Here is a 22,494-nt window from a genome sequence, read left to right on the forward strand (position 1 = left end):
ACACTTAATATCTTTCACAACTAATATAAATAATGTAACTGCCTGGATTCCAAGTTTAATTCTAAAAACTTCAGTCTCAATTCAAATTTCAGGTCCATGAGAGATAATGATAGGAATATGAGACAGTGTGCTAGATTTATAACAGTTGATGTCTACAAGAGAAAGACAACTTTGTATTTTTCTCAAAACATTCTGATTCCTTACATTTAACAGCTCACTAAATGATTAATGCCTACATAAAATGTCTCTGGTAAACACAATGTAATTATATTCAACATACTAGTATTTTCAACATCCTACAAAAATCTAATACAAAACAGACAATAACTTGAATATATTTGTAACTTTGTATTTGTACAACAGGGTAGAAAAAGAACTAAAAAAAGTATAAGCTAAAATAAAGTCTTTCACTTTAAGCAATATTTTTAAATTACTAAGTTCTTATTTTCTCTAAGCATTATTCAGTCAGTAACACCAAGTATACTCATTTTTTTTTTCTTTCTTTTTTTAAATTCTCACACCAGGGTATGTTTTTAATTGATTTGGAGGAAGAAGAGGAAGGAAGGGAGGGAGAAGAAGAAAAGAGAGAAAAAACATCAACTGCTTGCTTCCCACAGGTGCCCCAACCTGGGATCAAACCCACAATCTAGATATGTGCCCTGACCAGAAATTAAACCTGCAACCTTTTGGTGTGTGAGAAAATGCGCCAACCAACTGAACCACACCGGCCAGGGCACAAATATTTCTTGATCCAATAAATCTTTATAAGACTTCAGGTGTTTTTTAAGAATTTCCTCATAGCCCAGTGAAGAAATGTATTTTACAAACTCACCTAGATTAATTTTATTCTCATATTTCCGTAAGACCTTGTCTGCTGGAGTAGACATTTTGGTTGAATTATAGTTGGAAGGCTGCCGATTTGCCTAGAAGAAATGAGTTCCAGAATTTTAGGCACTAGTTATGAATACAAATCTAACATTCATCACCACGTTTTCCCCTTGGTTCATTGTTAACTATTAAAGCATCAATACTTACAGGAGTACCCTAAGGAAAGGTAAGAATCAATCAAATTTGCTCAAAATTATTAAAAAGGCATTTGAAGTAGATGGTTAGAGTTACTGGCTGAAACAGAGTCTGCGGGAAATTCAACATGGTGGCTGGCAGGGCAGCAGTGAGGGAGAGACTGAGTAAGCAAAGCAGAGGGGAGTGCAGACTTGTGTTTGTGTGTGTGTGTGTGTGTGTGTGTGTGTGTGTGTGTGTGTGTGTGTAAGAGACAGATCCTGTAGGAGTCTCAGGGGCCATGGATCAGGTTCTTCTGGACAAAGAGCCCCCTGCTACCACCACAGGCACTCCCTGGGCAGACGCGGCTCTAGCATGGAAACCACACCATCTTGAAGGGGGGAGCAGCAGCAGCCAGGAGCACAGCCTCACCACTACCCAGACTAGCCTTGGACACCACCCCGGATCCGTGCAGTAAGCCTCATACCAATGGGACCTCGCAAGGGATCCCCACCACGTGCTCCAGGACCCCACAGTGAGTTGCAGAGTCTGCCACAGGTTCCGGGACCCCGCAGGGAGTAGCATGCAAGCAGGACCTAGTAAACAACCCTACCCCGGCTCCAGGACCACATAGTGAGTCCCCAGCAGTGAATCCCCTGCAAGCAGGCTCCAGGACCTCACAGGGAGTCGAACGCCAGCGGGGGACTGTGCGCACACACACCCCCGCCGATCCCCAGCACCTGCAGCTGACACCTGGGGGACCAGACCCATGGGGGAAGGGAGTACAACTCAGAACAGAGACAATCAAGGCGTGAGACTCAAGGCAGACCCAGCCTCTGGGATAAGGAGTCCCTGACCACTGGACTACTAGAGGGTTCAATCTCTTGGACCTCACTTAGGTTACCCAGGGCCAGAAAGGGACAGTGACTCACATTCACCTGCACTAGAGCAGCTTCCAGGAGACCCAGGATAGACACACTGAGAGACCAGATTCAACAACATCAGAGCAAAATCCAATGAGCCCCAACCTCACTGGCAGCAAGTTGGAGGGGAGATACTTTCCACAAACAGGACATCAACAATCAAGTCCCAATTAAAACAGGAGAACCCAAATAACGCACACAAGGGGCACTCTTAGAGCATCCAGCTCAGGTGAACAAAGAGACCGCAGTACTGGACCCCTCAAAATACTTTCTTTATTAGGCCAGCCCACAAAGACTGGGAGGCACAACAGTTCTATCTAACACATAGAAGCAAATACAAAAAGACAGCTACAATGAGGACACAAAGAAGCAACCCCCAAATGAGAAAAAAGGACTATCCAGAAAAAGAGCTACATGAAATAGCAAGCAACCTATCAGACATAGAGTTCAAAGCAATGGTAATAAAGATGCTTAAGGAACTTAGTGCAAATTACAACATCATGAAAAAGGAAATGGAGGCCATGAACAAGAACCAAACAGACAGAAGAATGATGTATCTGACATTAAGAACACACTGGAAGGTATTAAAAGTAGATTGGATGAAGCAGATGATTGAATCAGCAATTTGGAAGAAAAGGTAGAAATAAATACACAATTAGAGCAGCAAATGGAAAAAAAAGAATTAAAACGAAGGGAGATAGATTAAGGGAACCCTGGGACACCATGAAATGTAACAGCATATGCATTATAGGGCTACCAGAAGGGGAAGAGGGACAGCAAGGAAAAGAGAGCCTGTTTAAAGAAATAATGACAGAAAACTTCACCAACTTGGTGAAGGAAAATGTCGCACAAGTTCAAAAGGCACAGAGTCCCAATCAAGAGGAGCCCAAAGAAAACCACACCTAGATACATAGTAATTAAAATAGGAAATGTTAAAGTCAAAAACAGAATCTTAAATGCAGCAAGAGACATAAAATTACCTACAGAGGTTCCCATTAAAATGTCAACTGACTTCTCAATAGAAACACTCAGGACAGAGGGAGTGGCATGAAGTACTCAAAGTAATGAAAAGCAAGAGTCTAAATCCAAGACTACTGTATCCAGCAAGGATATAATTTAAAATTAAAAGTGAAATAAAAAGCTTTCCAAACAAAAAAACATTAAAGGAGTACATTACCACCAATGCAAGACATGTTAAAGGGACTGCTTTAAGAAGAAGAAGAAGAAGCCCTAACCAGTTTGGCTCAGTGGATAGAGCGTTGGCCTGTGGACTGAAGGGTCCCAGGTTCGATTCCAGTCAAGGGCATGTACCTTGGTTGCGGGCACATCCCCAGTAGGAGGTGTGCAGGAGGCAGCTGATCGATGTTTCTCTCTCATCGATGTTTCTAACTCTCTATCTCTCTCCCTTCCACTCTGTAAAAAAATCAATAAAATATATTTTAAAGAAAAGAAGAAGAAGAAAAGGAGAGAGGATCATAGGCACAAAGAAAATTAAAATGGCAATAAATAAATACATGTGTGTGTGTGTGTGTGTGTGTGTGTATGGCTAATATGCTAAATGTAGGACCATCCAGGTAATGAGGTCACATAGCAACGCCCAGCTTCCTCTCCCTAGCAACTAGCCTCCTTGCAGTTTCTTCAGCCCAGAAACACAACTTGCTTTATAGCCAGGTAGAAACATTTCACACTGTAACCAAATGTCTGTGAAGTGTTTTCACATGCCTCATCTCATTTGATCCTCACTGAAGTCCTGGAGTAGGTAGATAGGAGATTCGGTGGAATCCTATTTTCTTTCCATTAGCTGGAAAACAGATATTAGAAAGCTTAGAAACTTGACCTGACTGAAAAGAAGAAATGGTGGACCTTGAAAATAATTTTAGGTTTTCTCACTGCGCAGAATATAGTCAAACACTGCTGCAGTTAAATATTTTACCCTTTGTTCTCCTTGCGTGCTCTACAATAATAATCTGCTTTGTGTTGATATTTACTGCTGTGTTGCTGACAATTGCCTGAAAGAGAAGTTGGAGTGCTTCACTGGGCTGGAAAAAGTTTAGCTAAATCAGAAAGCAGGTGTAATTAAGCAAGTTTATTCTATATCTATAAAAGGCTAAGTTGACTCATGCATGAGCAATACATATAAAGTTCTCCCTGGCACCAATTGCACGCATATGTTTCTATCTGTCATTGTTGATCATGAATCTGGTTGACACTTCTATTATACAGAAAGGACGAATAGCGATATTAAAATATTTCTTCTAATTTATTTCCTTTCAATGTGCATAAATTCGTGCACCAGGCCACTAGTCAATAATAATCTTAAAAGTTAATGGATAAAATGCTCTAGTCAAAAGACATAGGGTAACTGAATGGATAAGAAAACAGACCCATATATATGATGTCTACAAGAGACCCACCCCAGAGCAAAAGATACACACAGACTGAGAGTGAAGGGATACAAAAATATATTTCATGCAAATGGAAAAGGAAAAAAATCTGGGGTAGCAATACTCACATTAGACAAAATAGATTTCAAAACAAAGGCCATAACAAGAGACAAAGAAGGCCTCTTCGTAATATAAGAGAATGATTCAACAAGAAAATATAATATCCTATATAATAAAAGGCTAATATGCAAATTGACCAAAAGGCAGAACGACGGTCTCTATGACACGCACTGACCACCAGGAGGAAGATGCTCAATGCAGGAGCTGCCCCCTGGTGGTCAGTGAGCTCCCACAGGGAGAGCACCACTCAGCCAGAAGCCGGGCTCACGGCTGGCGAGCACAGCAGCGGTGGCAGGAACCTCTCCCACCTCTGCAGCAGCACTAAGGATGCCTGACTGATGGCTAAGGATGTCCAACTGATGCTAAGCTGTCAGTCAGACATCCTCTGAGGGTTCCTGGGCTACTAGAGGGACCAGGCCAGGCTAAGGGACCACCTTCCCTGCTGAGTGCATGAATTTTGTGCAACAGGCCTCTAGTATATATATAATATAATATGTATGCACCCAATATAGGAACGCCACGTACATAAAAAAACTTTTGACAGACTTTAAGGGAGAGAGTGACAGCAATACAGTCATAGTAGGGGTCTTTAATACCCCACTAACACCACTGGATAGATCTTCCACACAAAAAATTAACAAGGAAACAGAGGCCTTAAATGACACACTAATTCAGATGAATCTGATATTTACAGAACATTCCACCCCAAAACAACAGAGTATGTATTTTTCTCAAGTGCACATAAAACATTCTCAAAGACAGACCACATGTTAGGACACAAAACAAGTTTATACAAATTGAAGAAGACTGATATAACACCAAGCATCTTCTCGGATCACAATGGCATAAAGTTAGAAATCAACTACAATAAAAAAACTCAAAAACACTCAAATACTTAGAGGCTAAATAGCATGTTATTAAACAACTAGAGGCCCGATGCATGAAAATTTGTGCAAGAGTAGGCCTTCCCTCCTCCGACTGCCGGCACCGGCTTCCCTCTGGCACCGGGGACCCAGGCTTCCCTCGCAGCCCCAGCTTCATCCAGAAGGTCATCTGGAAGGATGTCCAGAAAGTCGTCTGGAAGGACATCCAGAAGGATGTCTGGTCTAATTAGCATATTACACTTTTATTATTATAGATGAATGGGTTACCAATGAGATCAAGCAAGAAATTAAAAACTTCCATTTTCAAATGAAAATGAACACACAACCAACCAAAACCTATATATAGTAAGAGATAAAGGAGAACACTACATAATGATAAAGGAAACAATCCAAAAAGAGAATATAACCCTTGTAAACATTTATGTACCCAACATAGGAGCCCCTACATATATAAAGAAAATCTCAGGCAGAAAGGGAGATGAGACATAAAGAGTGAGATTGACAGTAATACAGCCATAGTCAGAGATTTTAATATTCCATTGACATTAGTCTTCCAGATAGAAAATCTCAAAGAAACAGCCGCCTTAAATGACACACTAGATTAGGACACAAAACAAGTCTCAATAAATTTAAGAAGACTAAAATCATATCAAGTATCTGCTCTGACCATAATGAAACTAGAAATCAATCAAAACAAAATAAACAAATTAAAAAAAAAAAAACACCTGAAAAACACACAAATACATGGAAGAAAAATAACATATTACTAAAGAAACAATGAATAGGTTAACATTGAGATCAAGGAAGAAATAAAAAGTTGCCTTGAGACAAATGAAAATGAACACACAACAACCAAAAATCTATTGGACACAGTGAAAGCAGTCCTGAGAGGGAAGTTCACAGCACTACAGGCCTACCTCAAGAAGTATGAAATATTTCAAATAAACAATCTAACTCTACACCTAAAAGAACTAGAAAAAGAACAACAAACAAGCCCAGAGTAAATAGAAGGAAATTATAAAGATCAGTGAAGAAATAAATGACATGGACACTAAAAAGACAATACAAAAAAATCCATGAAATCAAGAACTAGTTCTCTGAAAAGATAAACAAGATTGACAAACCTTTAACCACTCATCAAGAAAAAAAGAGGGAGGACCCAAATAAATAAAATCACATAGGAAAGAAGTAAAAACTGTCACCACAGAAATACAAAAGATTGTAAGAAAATACTATGAACAACTATATACCAACAAACTGGACAATCTGCATGAAATGATAAGTTTCTAGAAACATACAATCTTCCAAAACTGAATCAGGAAGAATCAGAAAATCTGAATAAATAATGAAATTAAAGCAGTAATTTAAAAAAACCTCCCAACAAACAAAAGTCCTGGATCAGATGGCTTCACAGGAAAATTTTACCAAACATTCAAAGAGGAACTAACACCCATCCTTCTCAAATTACTCCAAAAACATCAAGAGGAGGAAAGACTCCCAAGTTCAATTTATGAGGCTAGCATTATCCTAATTCTAAAACCACAAAAGACACTACAAGGAAAAAAAATTACAGGCCAATATTCCTGATGAATATAGATGCTAAGATATTACCAAACCAGATCCAGCAATACATGAAAAAGATCACCCACCTAAATGGATAGGGATTTATTCCAGGGATGCAAGGTTGGTAAAATATCCACAAATCAATAAATGTGATACATCACATAAACAAAATGAAGGATAAAAATCATATGACCATATCAAGAAATGCAGAAAAAGTATTTTATAAACCCAGCACCCATATACGATAAAAACTCTCAGCAAAGTGGGAATAGAGGGCATTTACCTCAGCATAATAGAGGCCATATATGTATGACAAACCCACAGCCAACATCATACTCTATGGGTAAAAATTACAAGCATTTCCCTTAACATCAGGAAAAAGACAGGAATGTCCGCTTTTACCACTCTTATTCAATATTAGAGGCCCAGTGCATGGATTTGTGCACCAGTGGGGTCCCTCAGCCTGGCCTGGGCCCTCTCACAATCTGGGACCCCTCGGGGGTTGTCGGATAGCCGGTTTCAGCTCAATAACTGCAGGCCCGATCCAGATAGGAGGGAGCCTGATCCTGTGTGTTGAGCATCTGTCCCCTGGTGGTCAGTGCATGTCATAGCAACAGGTCGACCAGTTGTTAGGTCGCTTAGGCTTTTATATATAAAGATGGTACTGGAAGTCCTAGTGACAGCAACCACACAAGAAGTAAAAAATAAAAGGCATCCACATTGAAAAGGAAAAAGTAAAACTGTCATCATTTGCATATGACATGATACTATATATAGAGAACCCTAAACATTTCACCGAAAGACTACTGGAAATGATAAATAAATTCAGTAAAGTAGCAAAATACAAAATAAATATTCAGAAATCAGTTATATTTTTATACATCAATAATGAACTATCAGAGAAGAAAACAATTCCATTTAGAATTGCATAAAAAAAATACCTCTAAATACCTTATGGCCTCTATTATGCTGAGGTAAATGCCCTCTATTCCCACTTTGCTGAGAGTTTTTATCGTATATGGGTGCTGGATTTATAAAATGCTTTTTCTGCATTTCTTGATATGGTCATATGATTTTTATCCTTCATTTTGTTTATGTGATGTATCACATTTATTGATTTGTGGATATTTTACCAACCTTGCATCCCTTGGAATAAATTTAACCAAGAATGTAAAAGACGTGTATTCAGAAAATTATAAGACACTGACAAAAGAAACTGAAGATGATACAAATATGTGTAAGCATATACCATAATCATAGATAAGAATTAAAATAATTAAAATGTCCATGCTATCCAAAGCAGTCTACAGATTCAACACAATTTCTATCAAGATACCAATGGCATATATTTCACAGAATAGCATATTCCAAAAATTTATATGGAACCACAAAAGATCCCAAATAGCCACAGCATTCTTGAAAAAGAAGAACAAAGTTGGAGGGATCATACTACCTGTTATCAAAATATTCTAAAAGGCTATAGTAATCAAAACAGCATGGTACCGCCATAAAAACAGACATATAAATCAATGGATCAGAACAGAAAGCCCAGAAATAAACCCATGCCTTTATGGTCAATTAATATTTGACAAAGAAAACAAGAACATACAATGGACAGATACTGTGCAAAAAAATGAAACTAGACCACCTTACACCACACACAAGAATAAATTCAAAATGTAATAAAGACTTAAATGTAAGACTCAAGATCATAAAAATATTAGAAAAAACATAGGTAGTAATATCTCAGACATTTCTCATAACAATATTGTTTCTGATATATCTCCTTGGGCAAGGGAAACAAATGAACAAATAAGCAAATGGGACCTCAAACTAAAAAGTTTTTGCAAAACAAGGAAACCATCAACAAAATAAAGACAACCCATTGAATCGGAGAACATATTTGCTAATGATACATTTGATAATGATATATTTGATACCCAAAATTTATAAAGAACTTATAAACTCAACACCAAAAAAACAAACAATCCCATTAAAAAATGACCAAAAGAATAGACACTTCTCGCCCTATCCGGTTTGGCTCAGTGGATAGAGCATCAGGCCTGCGGACTGAAAGGTCCCAGGTTCGATTCCAGTCAAGGGCATGTACCTTGGTTGTGGGCACATCCCCAGTAGGGGGCGTGCAGGAGGCAGCTGATCGATGTTTCTCTCTCATCGATGTTTCTAACTCTCTATCCCTCTCTCTTCCTCTCTGTAAAAAATCAATAAAATATATTTTAAAAAAAAGAATAGACACTTCTCCAAAGAGGACATACAAATGACCAATAGACATGTGAAAAGATGCTCAATGTAACTAATCATTGGAGAAATGCAAATTAAAACCACAATGAGAGATTGCCTCACACCTGTCAGCATGGCTAACATCAATAAATCAACAAACAATAAGTGTTGGTGAGGATGTGGAGGAAGGGGAACCCCCATACACTGTTTGTTGGTGGGATTGGTGCAGCCACTGTGGAAAACAGTATGCAGTTTCCTCAAAAAATTAAAAATGGAAGTGCCTTATGACCTAGCAATTCCGCTTCTGGGAATATATCCAAAGAAACCCGAAATACTAATTTGAAAAAATATATGCACCCATATGTTCATTGCAGTGCTACTTTTACAAAAGCAAAGACCTGGAAGCAGCCCAAGTGCCCATTAGTAGATGAGTGGATAAAGAAGCTGTGGTACATTTACACAATGGAATAAAACCTGGCCTTAAAAAAAGGAGGAAATCTTATCTTTTGTGATAGCATGGATGGACCTGGAAAATATTATGCTAAGTGAAATAAGCAGTCAGAGAAAGACAAGTACCATATGATTTCACCTATATGTGAAATCTAATAAACATAAGAAACTAAGAAACAAAGTAAATGCAGACTCATAGATAAAAGACTGACATCTGTCAGAAGGAATGGAGGTTGGGAGACTAGGGGAAAAAGGTGAAGGGATTAAGCAAAGGAAAAAAACTCACAGACACAATTAAAAGTATGGTGATTGCCAAAGGGAAAGGGGAGTTGGGGGAAGTAAGAGGATAAAAGGGGGATTAATTGTATTGGAAGAAGACATGACTAGGGATGGTGAACACACAATACAATACACAGATGATGTTCAATAGAATCATATACCTGAAACCTATATAATTTTATTAACCAACTAGAGGCCCGGTGCACAAAAATTTGTGCACTGGGGGGGGGGGGGGGAGTCCCTCAGCCCGGCCTGTGCCCTCTCGCAGTCTGGGACCCCTCGGGAGATAACGACCTGCTGGCTTAGGCCTGCTCGCGGGTGGCAGAGGGCAGGCCCAATCCGTAGGTGCAGCCCCTGGTCGGGCTCAGAGCAGGGCCGATTGGGGGGATGGGGCGCCACCCCCTGTCACACACAGAGCAGGGTCTATCAGGGGGTTGGGGAGCTCCCCCCGTCACGCACAAAGCAGGGCCAATCAGGGGGTTGAGGAGCTCCCCCCTGTCACTCACAGAGCAGGGCGGATCAGGGGGTTGGGGCGCCGCCACTCTCACTCTCAGGGCAGGGCCGATGGGGAGGTTATGGCTGTACCCCGTCACACACAGAGGAGGGCCCGTGGGGGGGGGGGGGGGAGACGCCGCACCCTGTCACACACAGAGCCCCAGGGCGATCAGGGCGATCAGGGGGTTGGGGAGCTCCCCCCCATAAGGCACAGAGCACAGCTGATCAGGGGGTTGGGGCGCCTTCCACTGTCACAAACAGAGCAGGGCGGATAGGGAGGTCGTGGCCCCGCCCCCTGTCACACACAGAGCCACAGGGCGATCAGGGGGTTTGGGCGCTGCCCCCTGTCACACTGATCCCGGTGCCGGGAGGCCTCGCGGCTCCACTGATCCCAGTGCTGGGAGGCATATTACCCTTTTACTATATAGGATAGTGGCCTGGTGCATGGGTGGGGGCTGGCTGGTTTGCCCTGAAGGGTGTCCTGGATCAGGGTGGGGGTCCCCATTGGAGTGCCTGGCCAGCCTGGGTGAGGGGATGATGACTGTTTGCAGCTGGTCACACACCCTTCAGAGTGGAGGTCCCCACTGGGGTGCCTGGCCAGTCTGGGTGAGGGGCTTAGGGCTGTTTTCAGGTGGCAGGTGACTGAAGCTCCCAACTGCTCCTTTTTTTCTTTTTTTTTTTATTCTGGGCCAGCTTTAGCTCTGAGACTTGGCTCCAGTTCTTAGGCCTCCGCTGCTGAAAGCAGGTATCTGGTTTGTTTGGGTTCTATAATCGAAACACTGTATCAACTCCAGCTCTGAGATCCCGGCTGGCTGAAAGCAGGTTTCTGGGGTTTTGTTTAGCTTCTATATTTGTAACAATGTTTCAAACTGCAAGCTCAGAGGCCGGCAAGGCAGGCGGGGAATGTTGGTTTCCTCCGTCACTGAAGCAAGCAAGCCTCATGTTAGCTTCAAGCTGCCTGGCTGCCAGCCGCCATCTTGGCTGGCAGTTAATTTGCATATCACCCTGATTAGCCAATGGGAAGGGTAGCAGATGTACGGCTAATTACCATGTTTCTCTTTTATTAGATAGGATGTCACCCCAATAAATTCAATTTTTAAAAAACAGTAGGCCCTCAAAAAAATAAGTAAAAATACATAAGCAAACAACATGAAGATTTATAGAACCATTTATAAAATACCTGTGGGTTACTCCCTCCATTCGAGATATAACACTTGGTGAGTTTTCCTCCATCATCCCAGTCCCAATCATCGTCATCATCATAATCTTCCTCCTCTTCTCCCTCATCTTCTATCTCATCTTCATTCATCTTCTCATTCACATTATTTTGAAAGTCTTCAAACAGATTGCCATCTCCCTCTTTGATTGTCTTCAAGTCAATGTTTTCACTAGAAATAACAATATTTTAGCATATTTAAACATACTCTAATTAGACTTACATATGTATTCATTCACAACATAATAGACTAAATCTGTAACAAAACCCAAAGGTTCCCTTACAATATATCTGCCAATGAACTTAATTTTAGTACCAAGTTCTTCTGTTTTTCAGAGTTCTGTCCCAGTTGTTTGCATATTCTCTAGGCCAGTGATGGCGAACCTATGACACGTGTGTCAGAGGTGACACGTGAACTGATTTTTTTGGTTGATTTTTCTTTGTTAAATGGCATTTAAATATATAAAATAAATATCAAAAATATAAGTCTTTGTTTTACTATAGTTGCAAATATCAAAAAATTTCTATATGTGACACGGCACCAGAGTTAAGTTAGGGTTTTTCAAAATGCTGACATGCCGAGCTCAAAAGGTTCACCATCACTGCTCTAGGCCCTACTAAAGAAGTACATCAAGTGTTAAACCTACCTCTGCCAAAGTCAGAATTTATATTGCTAACTTCTCGGCTGAAAGAACTGGCTCCGATCAATACTCCAGACCTGACCAGGAAAACTACTTACAGAGCTGCTTTAAGAGAGAGTATGAAAACAAAAAGCTTTCTGACAAAACTTGGGAATAAGTCTAAAGCAGCTTTACCTTGAACTCAATAACACTTTGCATCAAAAGCTGTATTCAAGATCTGTGTTACACAAAGAACTTCAAATCACCCTTGTTCATGAAGGGAAGAAATGGTGCATATAAGGACCACAAATAAGCAAGTAGGCTTGATATAATTATATAGAAGAAGGGACTGATGCCCAGCATAAAGAAAGCACAACTAATAGGGTTTGTTTTTGTCATGTGAGAATTCAGACCCAGGGTTATATATCTTCTTAGGTTTTCAAGAGAAACCAGGAATATGGATTTTTGTGTAAAATATCCCACTTAACTGGCAAGTTCAATTTATCAAAACACTGTGCTTATCAAACAAAACATGTCTGCATGTCAGATTTTACAGAGGTGCTACCAGTTTTGACTTTTCATGTAAAGAATGAGGACAGAAACCATATGAAACAATTGATAATATGCACTACCAGCTTAAAAAGTCAGATGTGAGTTTAAATAAATTCAGATGATCAATTCTGACTTATTTATTAATCACTAGGAGCCAAGCGCGCGATATCGCATGTTGCCGCCCACCCACCTTCAGCCCTGCCTTGATACCCAAACCTGTTCACGCAGAGCTCCAGCGCACCTGGCCCAGCCCCCAAACCCTCTGGCCTTCTCTGGCTGCTACAAGCTCCAACCTCAGTCCCTCCAGTCGCCTCGGGCTGGTCCCCGCTTCCGCTCCGTCCCCGCTTCCGCCTGTCTCCGGAGTAACGCAATGGATCCGCCCCGTCATGGCGCTGGAGGAGAGCGTGGAAGCCTCCCGCCTGCTGCGCTGTGCTCCTTCCCCTGGCAGGTGGGCTGCAGGGCACTCAGAGTGCAAGCAGTGGGCAGTGAAGGATTGGTGAGGGGAGTGCTATGGGCTCTCACCCCTGCCCTCCCGGGAACAGGATGGTCCTGCCTCCTCTAGGTGCCTCCCCACTTCCACCCATCTCTGGAGCAACGCCCCAGCTATATGCTAATGACCTGGTCATTACCTGTTAAAGCGTTCCGCTCGTTAGCATATTAACTCTTTATTAGTATAGACTAGAGGCCCGGTGCACAAAATTTGTGCACTTGGGGGGGGGGCCCTCAGCCTGGCCTGTGCCATCTCACAGTCTGGGACCCCTCGGGGGATGACCACCTCCTGGTTTAGGCCCGCTCCGTGGGGAATTGAGCCTAAGCTGGCAGTCAGACATCCCTCTGGCAGCCCGGGAGCCCTCGGGGATGTCCACTTGCCAGCGGGGAGCAGGCCTATGCTGCTGTCAGACATCCTTAGTGCTGTTGACTAGGCAGGAGAGGCTGCTACCACCACTGCTGTGCTGGCAACCGTCAGCCTGGCTTATGGCTGAGCAGAGCTCCCCATGTGGGAGTGCACTGACCACCAGGGGACAGCTCCTGCATTGAGCGTCTGCCCTCTGGTGGTGAGTGTGTGTCATAGTGACTAGTCATTCCCAGTCTTTCTGCTGTTAGGGTCAGTTTGCATATAACCCTTTTATTATATAGGATAGAGGCCTGGTGCACAGGTTGGGGCTGGCTGGTTTGCCCTGAAGGGTGTCCTAGATCAGGGTGGGGGGTCCCGCTGGGGTGCCTGGCCAGCCTGGGTGAGGGGCTGATGGGTGTTTGCAGGCTGGTCACACCCCCTTCAGGGTGGGGGTCCCCACTGGAGTGCCTGGCCAGCCTGGGTGAGGGGCTGATGGCTGTTTGCAGGCTGGTCAAGCCCCTCCACCCAGTGGGGACCCTCACCCCATGGAGGTTTGGCCAGCCTGGGTGAGGGGCTGATGGCTGTTTTCAGGCTGGCCACACTCCCTTTAGGGTGGGGGGTCCCCACTGGGGTGCCTGGCCAGTCTGGGTGAGGGACTGAGGGACGTTTTCGGGCTGGCCAAGCTCCCCAGCAAGGGAAGCTCCCAGCCTCTCCTTTTATTTTATTTTTTTATTATTCTGGGATTTATTTACCTTCTATAATTGAAACTTTGTTGTCTTCAGTGGAGCTAAGAGCCGGCTCCTGCTCACTCCAGCTCTGTGGCCACAGCCGGCTGAAAGCACGTATCTGGGGTTTATCTTCTATAATTGAAACTTTGTTGCTTTGAGTGGAGCTCAGAGCTGTCCGGGAAGCTTGGCTTCCTCCTTCAGTGGAACAACCAAGCCACCTGCTTGCTTCAGCTCCGTGGCTGCCGGCCGCCATCTTGGTTGGGTTAATTTGTATATAGTCACTTTGATTGGCTGGTGGGCGTGGCTTAATATGTAGCAAAGATACGGTCAATTTGCATGTTTGTCTTTTATTAGTGTAGACTAGAGGCCCGGTGCACAAATATTTGTGCACTCGGGGTGGGGGGCGTCCCTTAGCCCGGCCTGTGCCCTCTCACAGTCTGGGACCCCTCGGGGGATGACCATCTGCTGGCTGAGCCCTGCTCCCCAGGGGATTGGGCCTAAGCTGGCAATCAGACATCCCTCTGGCAGCCCGGCAGTCATCGGGGGATGTCCACTTGCCAGCAGGGAGCATACCTAAGCTGCAGTCAGACATCCTTAGCACTGCTGAGGAGGCAGGAGAGGCTTCTACCACCACTGTTGTACTGGCAGCCATCAGCCTGGCTTGTGACTGAGCAGAGCTCCTCCATGTGGGAGTGCACTGACCACCAGAGGGCAGCTCCTTCATTGAGTGTCTGCCCCCTGGTGGTCAGTGTGTCACAGTGACCAGTCATTCCCAGTCTTTCTGCTGTTAGGATCAGTTTGCATATTACCCTTTTATTATATAGGATAGAGGCCTGGTGCATGGGTGGGGGCCAGCTGGTTTGCCCTGAATGGTGTCCCGGATCAGGGTGGGGGTCCCTCTTGAGTGCCTGGCCAGCCTGGGTGAGAGGGGCTGAGGGCTGTTTTCAGGCTGCCCACACCCCCTTCAGGGTGGGGGTCCCCACTAGGGTGCCTGGCCAGCCTGGGTGAGGGGCTAAGGGCTGTTTTCAGGCGGGCCAAGCCTGCAACTGAAGCCCCAAGTCTCTCCTTTTTTTTTTTTTTTTTGATTCTGGGATTTATTTAACTTCTGTAATTGAAACTTTGTTGTGGCTCCAGCTCCGAGGCCGGTTGGCTGAAAGTAGGTTTCTGGGGTTTGTTTAGCTTCTATAATTGCAACATTGTTGCATCCGGAGCTCAGAGCTGGGCCGCAGCAGGTGGGGAACTTGGCTTCCTCCATCACTGGAGCAAGCAAGCCTCCTGTTCGCTTCAGCTGCTTGGCTGCCGGTCACCATCTTGGTTGGCAGTTAATTTGCATATCCTGCTGATTAGCCATTGGGAAGCATAGTGGTGGCATGGTTAATTACCATGTTTGTCTATTATTAGATAGGATGGTTTACAGGGCTCCAAATCTTTATGAAACAAATAGTCATTAAACACCTACTATTTACTAGGATTTCATAAACATAATCCATAAGTTGACCCTTCATTTGCTAATAACCTAAAGTGGCATGTTAAAGTTATACCTTCAATAGTACTGGGGCTTCTCAACCTTGGCTGGACAATTCTTTGTTGTGGGAAGTTGTTTTGTGCCTCATAGAACTGTTGGCAGTATCTCCAGCCTCTACCTACCAGATGCCACTAGTTCAGCACCATCCCCAGTTGTGACAAACAAAAATGTCTCCAGAAATTGCCAAAGTCACTGGGGGTGGGGAAAGGGAAAAGTGGTGGACAGAATCCATTGGTTTACCTTTACAATATCCAGTGATAGATATTTCCCCTTAACTTTTTCCCTTGGGCCTTTTATATTCTTATGTGTAAACATAAGTCTGGAATGTCTTTCTCAATTCTCTGGCTAAATCCTACTTATCCTTACAGCATTAGTTTACTATCACTTGCCTAGGGAAATCTTCCATATTATTCACCCGTTTCTCCTTTGTACCACTTACCCAATTCTAATCCAAATCTTTTGTCTAATTTTTTAAAATACATATTTATTGATTTCAGAGAGGAAGGGAGAGAGATAGAAATATCAATGAGGAGAATCATTGATCAGCTGCCTCCTATTGGGGATCGAGCCCACAACCCAGGCATGTGCTCCGACCTGGAATCCAACCGTGACTTCCTGGTTCATAGGTCACTGCTCAACCACTGAGCCAGGCTGGACCAGCCAATTTGTCTAATTTTTTAATGTTTTCCCTACTAGAGTGCAATGTTGGTGTCAGAGTAGTTTACACCAATGTATCCCTACCAACTAACACTATATCTGACACATAGAAAGTGATCAACATATACTTACTGAAAAAAATCTATAGTTAAGAAAATTTGCATGCAATGAAGCCTTACTGTAAACATAAAGTAAAAACCATTTTCTTGAAATTATAAAACAGTTTCACCTTGCTTTATGTGAAAGTTATCCTTAATAACTTTTGCTTCATATCCCACCTTCAATCTACCACCAAATTGTCATTTCTATCTGTAAAATATCTCTATGACCTTATCTCTAAATGTCCATCATCACTGAACTAAATTATTTTTATTACTTTTGTACTGCTTCCACTCTGCATTCCAAAATCATCTTCTCCATAGCGAAGTGATTCCTTTAAGTCATAAATCAGATTACATCATTCCCCTGCTAGCACCCCTCTATGGCTTTCTAAGCCCTAGAATATCTCAACTCCTTACCATCACTTGTAAGGCTCTACATCAAGCATGTCAAACTCGTGGCCCGTGGGCTGCATGTGGCCCACAACGAACTTTTTTGCAGCCCAGCCAATATAATAGTAAGAAACGTGTTAATTAAAATTTCGTAACTTACTTTTTACAATTTCCTGTTATACATAATTATTAATAATGAACTACAGTAGGTCCTCGGGTTACGTCGGAGATCTGTTCCTACAGCACTACGTCATGCAATTTTTACTGTAAGTCGGAACCCACCTACATAAGCACCTATGTCACTCACATGGAGCACATACACAGCAGTAATGCAGTGAAACAGTAAAAAAAAAATTTAAAAGAAAGATAACAATTCCTGACCTTTACTTGTGGTAAACAAATAAAAAACATAAAGCACATATGTACATACGTCAAAATGATGGAACTTTTTTTTTTTTTATAAATAAATGGGAAATGGCGAGGTAACCACAAAACGACATACATTGAGTCCAAGGTAACCCAAGGACTGTCTGTACAATGTGCACTAATGACTGATTACTATAATCTTGTTGCATTCATTTCCCTTACGCGCCTTACGTGCAGGAGCACCATTTCTCTCCACTAATACTAACAGCAAATATTTTAGTAGCCGATTGCCACGGCAAAAAGTTCCGTCATTATTTGGTGTGCACAACAGGAAATATTTCACTTTTGGAGAAAAATAAAAATAGGTTTATTTGTATTATGCTTATTAATTTGTGCAGTTATTCAGTGTCTGGTAAGTTAATGTTCAAGAAAAAATGTTAATTTTTATTAAAATGTATTATTTTATGTTAACTAGAGGCCCGATGCACAAAATTCATGCACTTGCAGTCCGGGAGCCCTTGGGGGACGTCCGACCCGTGGAGGAGGTGGGAGAGGTTCCCACTCGCCAGCCGTGAGCCTGGCTTCTGGCTGAGCGGCGCTCCTCATGTGGGAGCGCACTGACCATCAGTGGGCAGCTCCTGCGTTGAGTGTCTGCCCCCTGGTGGTCAGTGTATGTCATAGCGAGTGGTTGAGCAGCCTTAGCATATCATTAGCATATTTTGCTTTGGTTGAACAGACACCTGGACAACCAAACACTTAGCATATTAGGCTTTTATTAAATAGGATTACTCATTTATCTCAGCCCTTTGTATTCAGCATGTCTCTATCGAAATAAACCTACGTTTCTATGAAAATTGAAGCTTTTGTTTTTTTGTGGCTCACATAAACTTAAACCTTGTTTATTTGGCCCATGTTAGCCTTTGAGTTTGACATGCTTGCTCTCCATCATCTGGCCCCTTTTCACTTCTATATCATTACCTACCAATCTGTTCAACTACCTCTGCTGTGCTCTAAGCACAATGGCCTATCAGTGGTTCTCAACCTCTGGCCCTTTAAATTCAGTTCCTCATTGTTGTGACCAAACCATAAAATTATTTTCGTTGCTACTTCATAACTGTAATGTTGCTACTGTTATGAATCGTAATATAAATATCTGATATGCAGGATGGTCTTAGGCAACCCCTGTGAAAGGGTCGTTCGACCGCCAAAGGGGTCGCGATCCACAGGTTGAGAACCTCTGGCTAGATAGATCTTCCTTTCACAGCCAGGAGGGTTCCCACTCTGGGGACTTAGCACTTGCTGTCCCCTCTTTCTGAATGGCTGTTGTCTCCCCTTTTCCTGAGGTTAACTCATTCTTGTTGGTCAGATCTGGACTTAACCCCTCCTTGACCAAATCATAACTTATTCTACAAACTGACTTAAATTGTTTGCATAGTATATATAATTATCTGGTTTTTAAGTAATACCTTTGTACTTAATTGCTCCACCTCTCAAGCAGACGGTAAAATTCAGTGACAGGGACTCAGTTTGCCTTGTTCATCACTACCTCCAGCGCTGAGGACAGAACCTGGCACATAGCAGGTGCTCACCTTACTGTCAACATAAAGTAAGAACCGTTTTTAAACGTTGAATGAAGTTACCAGGAAGGCGCAAAAACCTGTTTCCCAATCGCTATGCCCAACTCGGCCTCTCAGCAATGCCAACCAACCTGGGAACCCTGGACTCCCCTGACAAGCGGCTTTCGTGAACTCTGCCATTACCTGGGACGAAGTCAGGGCTGGGATGGAGAAAGACGCGACCGTGTGGGAAGAGAGCCCCAGCGCGATGCACCACCAGCCTCCCTCTACACCAGCGTTAACTCCCTCAAGGCCCGGCGGCGGCAGAGAGAGCAAAACCCCAACAAAGTCGGTGTACTGCACCGCCTTCTACCTGTCGGAGGAGTCCGCGTCGTCGAATTGCCCAGGAACCACTCGACTCATCAGCAGCCGCCGGTAGTCCATGACGGCACGCGCGGGGCGTCAGCGCCACCGGAGGAGCCACACAGACGGCCCGACCTCACGGCCTCTCCGAGGTCGCCCGCCTCGCAAACCGCGCTGTAGTCCCGATGCCAAAAGCGCGCCACGTGCTACGAGGATTTAAGATTTACAGACCCGGTACCGCCGCCCCCCGGCTCGAACGGAAGCCCCGCCCCTACCGGAAATGTTCTACCGGAAGTCCCGTCCCGCGGCCCACGGAGAGCCTGCGCAAGGAGGTCACACGGAAGTGTCGAGCGGTTCGCCTTCCTCGCTGGGCCCGCCGTCCCACCTGGAGGCTTTCGTTTCTGTGTGTCTTCCTGTAGAAAGGCGCGCCAGCCAAGCCACAGGTTCGGCCCGGGGGGTTACATCCGCATGACTTCCCAACTCCGGTAACAGACTTCGGAGTGCCCCCAGGCCGGGCCCCCTGGGGCCGCAGCCCGGCGTGCGCCGTTCCCCGCCGGGATTGGCCGGCGCGGGCGGGGGCGAGCGGACGTCACACTGGAACGGTTCGTCGCGCTTGCCTCCCGAAGGGGGATTCCGTAGGAAAGGTTGGAAAGTGTTCTTCTCCCTCCCGCAAAACCGGTGCGGGGGGGTGGAAGCACGAGATCCTTATTGTGGGTATAAGAAACTGCATGGACCCTGGAAGTGAGCACGCTTTTGCGATTCAAAGAGTTTGGCGCGTTGTTTTGAGGTGAAAGTGAGAAGTGCTTGTAGAAAGCTGGTTTGTCATAACACCTTAGAGTTTTGACCAGTAACTCCACTGACACCTCTTTTTTATTTTTATTTTTTTTCCTGCATTACTCTCTATTTATTTCGTGCGGATCCTGCCCCCTCGGTCTCCGCGGCGCTCGCTAGGAGGCTGGGCCGGGTGGTGCGGGGTCGGGGCGCCGGAGAGGCGGGGCCCGGACCCGAGAGCGGACGCCCCAGCGGCCACCCCCTCACTTTCTTCCCGCGAGATCCAGTGACACCTCTTTTGACGCCGGTCTTAAAACAGCTTTAGAATATCTCTGGAAACATTTGAATAAATACTTTAAAAGTTTAACGTACATCCGGTAAGGTCGGAATGCAAGATGGTAAAAGTAAGCCTAACAAAATAAATCGGCAGATTGTGCCCTATGAACAAAAGTGTAAACGTGTAATTGGAAGTTCTAGGTTCCCAAATTTAAGAGAGAAGGCCCTTGCAGTTTTTGCATTTGGAAATTAAACGATTTTTCAAACTCCCTTCACCACAACCTAGGCAATACTTATGTGTTTGGAAATAGGGAAAAACTGAGCATAAAGTTGAACCATTCACCAATCCTGACTAGCCTGCTAGGCTCGGTGGCTTTTTTATCCTTAACCAAAGGATGACGTAAGTTTGAAAAACATAAATCCTCAATAAATTATTTATTAATTTGATAATTCAACAAAGTAATCCAGGCAAATGGTAGTGACTGTAGATTGGGAAGGTTAATAGAAATAAATAATTGGAATGCTGGGTTAAGTTAATATTTATCCTGGACGACACTGGTCCATTTGCTATAGGGAGTATTGTAGAACCATAAATGGACTCTTCTAGAAGTATGTGTAATCTGTGAATATAAACACTAACACGCTTGAAACCATGGTTAAGACTAAAACAGTAAAACGAATAGGTATTTAATTATGAGAGATTTAGACTAAAGATTTTAGGAATTTAAAAAATAGATGAATGGTTAGATAGGAAAGGTTAGGAGAGAGAAACGCTTGCAAGGACAAACTACTGAAGTGGTAAGGAGCATGACCTATTTGCAGGGAAGTGAACTTGATCCTACTAGAGCAGGGGAGTATTGGCTAGGTAAAGTGGGTTCAGGCTATGGAAGACCTAGAAAGTCAAGCAGAAGAATTTGAAGTCACTGTGATTGGACATCTTTTCCATCCCCACCCCCTAACAGACCCGAGGAATTAGAAGAATATGGACCAGAGTAACGATCTAAGGAATGGAAAGAAAGCATGGGTTATGAAAATCATTTTTAAAGGATAAATGGACAGGACTTGGACAATGAGGTAGAAGGATGCCAAGTTTTCAAACCCCAAGTGCCTGAGGGAACATGGGTTTACAATGTTGGATTTGACTTGATAAAGAAATATTCAAATAGCAATTATTAAATAGAAATGCAGTCAGTGTTTGGTGGAACCTAATAGGTCTCTGATAATATTTTGTGAATATCTTTTGATTAAATAACTTAGAGATCCCTTCACCTTCTGGGTCGCAAGTCTTTTCAGTAATTTTCTTTTGTCCAAATTATTTACTACCATACAAAGTTACCATGGTATGGTATACTCGCACTAAAATTCTTTATTTTTTCAATAACTTGGAAAATGACATTTTAAAATTTAGGGCAGTGAACTTTACTGCTTTCTTACTGTGCAAAGGGAGGGGGGAAGTTTTTTGTTTGCATATGCTAAAAGACCTTAAAATTATGTGTTTTTTTAAAGAAGCCTTCCATCATTCAACAGTTAGGAACAAGAAATATCAAAAAAATTGGTGATCACCTTCAGATCCTGTATATTTTGACATGGATGTTTCTCATGAAAAATTAGAAAGCATGTCAGAAGTGGATGCCATGAATTTCACCAGTCTTTCTCAAGATTTAACTCACTCAAATTCTCCCTCCTGTATGGAAACCAGCAATACGACTTCAGACTTGTCTCAGGTGTGCATTACTTATGAGGTCTGGGAGATACAGATGCATTTAACATTCACATTGTGTTCCATATGAACATTTTTTAAAAAAAATATGAGGAACAGCCTTAGCTGGCTTGGCTCAGTGGGTAGAGCATCAGCCTGTGGACAGAAGGATCCTGGGTTCGATTCCAGGCATTTACCACGGTTGCAGGCTCGAGCCCGGGCGGCTCATGCAGGAGGCAACCAATAGACTGTCTCTCTCACATTGATGTTTCTTTTTCTCTTCCTCCTTCCCTTCCACTCTTTCTAAAAATCAATGGAAAAATAGCCTCAACAAATATACAAAGAACAATAAAGGAATCTCCAGTGGAGGCATAGAAGAGAGGAATAGTGGAACTGGTTTTCAAGAAAGGTAGAACTTGCCGAACCGATTTGGCTCAGTGGATAGAGCATCGGCCTGTGGACTGAAGGGTCCCAGGTTCGATTCTGGTCAAGGGCATGTAT

General features: G+C 43.4%; 2 protein-coding genes across 7 annotated transcripts in view; one reads left to right on the top strand and one right to left on the bottom strand.

Moving 5' to 3' along the window:
- The window catches only part of RIOK1 (RIO kinase 1), a 38,555-nt gene extending 18,902 nt beyond the window's left edge, over positions 1-19,653 (bottom strand). Inside the window, exons 1-4 of one of the 5 annotated variants that reach the window (XM_036349661.1) lie at positions 19,258-19,491; positions 18,795-18,921; positions 11,519-11,726; positions 833-923 (exon numbers count right to left, since the gene is read on the bottom strand). In XM_036349661.1, coding sequence (XP_036205554.1) covers positions 833-923; positions 11,519-11,647 — 220 coding nt within the window. In that variant the 5' untranslated portion in view covers positions 11,648-11,726; positions 18,795-18,921; positions 19,258-19,491. Of the gene's footprint in view, positions 1-832; positions 924-11,518; positions 11,727-18,794; positions 18,922-19,088; positions 19,237-19,257; positions 19,492-19,522 lie in introns of those variants that run through there. The other 4 variants (XM_036349662.1, XM_036349664.1, XM_036349660.1 and 1 more) reach the window with 4 other exon arrangements.
- A 231-nt stretch (positions 19,654-19,884) lies between these two features.
- The window catches only part of CAGE1 (cancer antigen 1), an 84,700-nt gene continuing 82,090 nt past the window's right edge, over positions 19,885-22,494 (top strand). For both annotated transcript variants that reach the window (XR_004974053.1, XM_036349659.1), the window contains exons 1-2: positions 19,885-21,368; positions 21,801-22,018. Coding sequence is in view for 1 of the 2 variants with exons in the window: in XM_036349659.1 (XP_036205552.1) it covers positions 21,881-22,018 (138 nt within the window). In the remaining variant the exon portion in view is untranslated. The remainder of the gene's footprint in view (positions 21,369-21,800; positions 22,019-22,494) is intronic.

Source organism: Myotis myotis, unplaced genomic scaffold, assembly GCF_014108235.1.
Source record: "Myotis myotis isolate mMyoMyo1 unplaced genomic scaffold, mMyoMyo1.p scaffold_m19_p_2, whole genome shotgun sequence".
NCBI classification, from domain to species: domain Eukaryota; kingdom Metazoa; phylum Chordata; class Mammalia; order Chiroptera; family Vespertilionidae; genus Myotis; species Myotis myotis.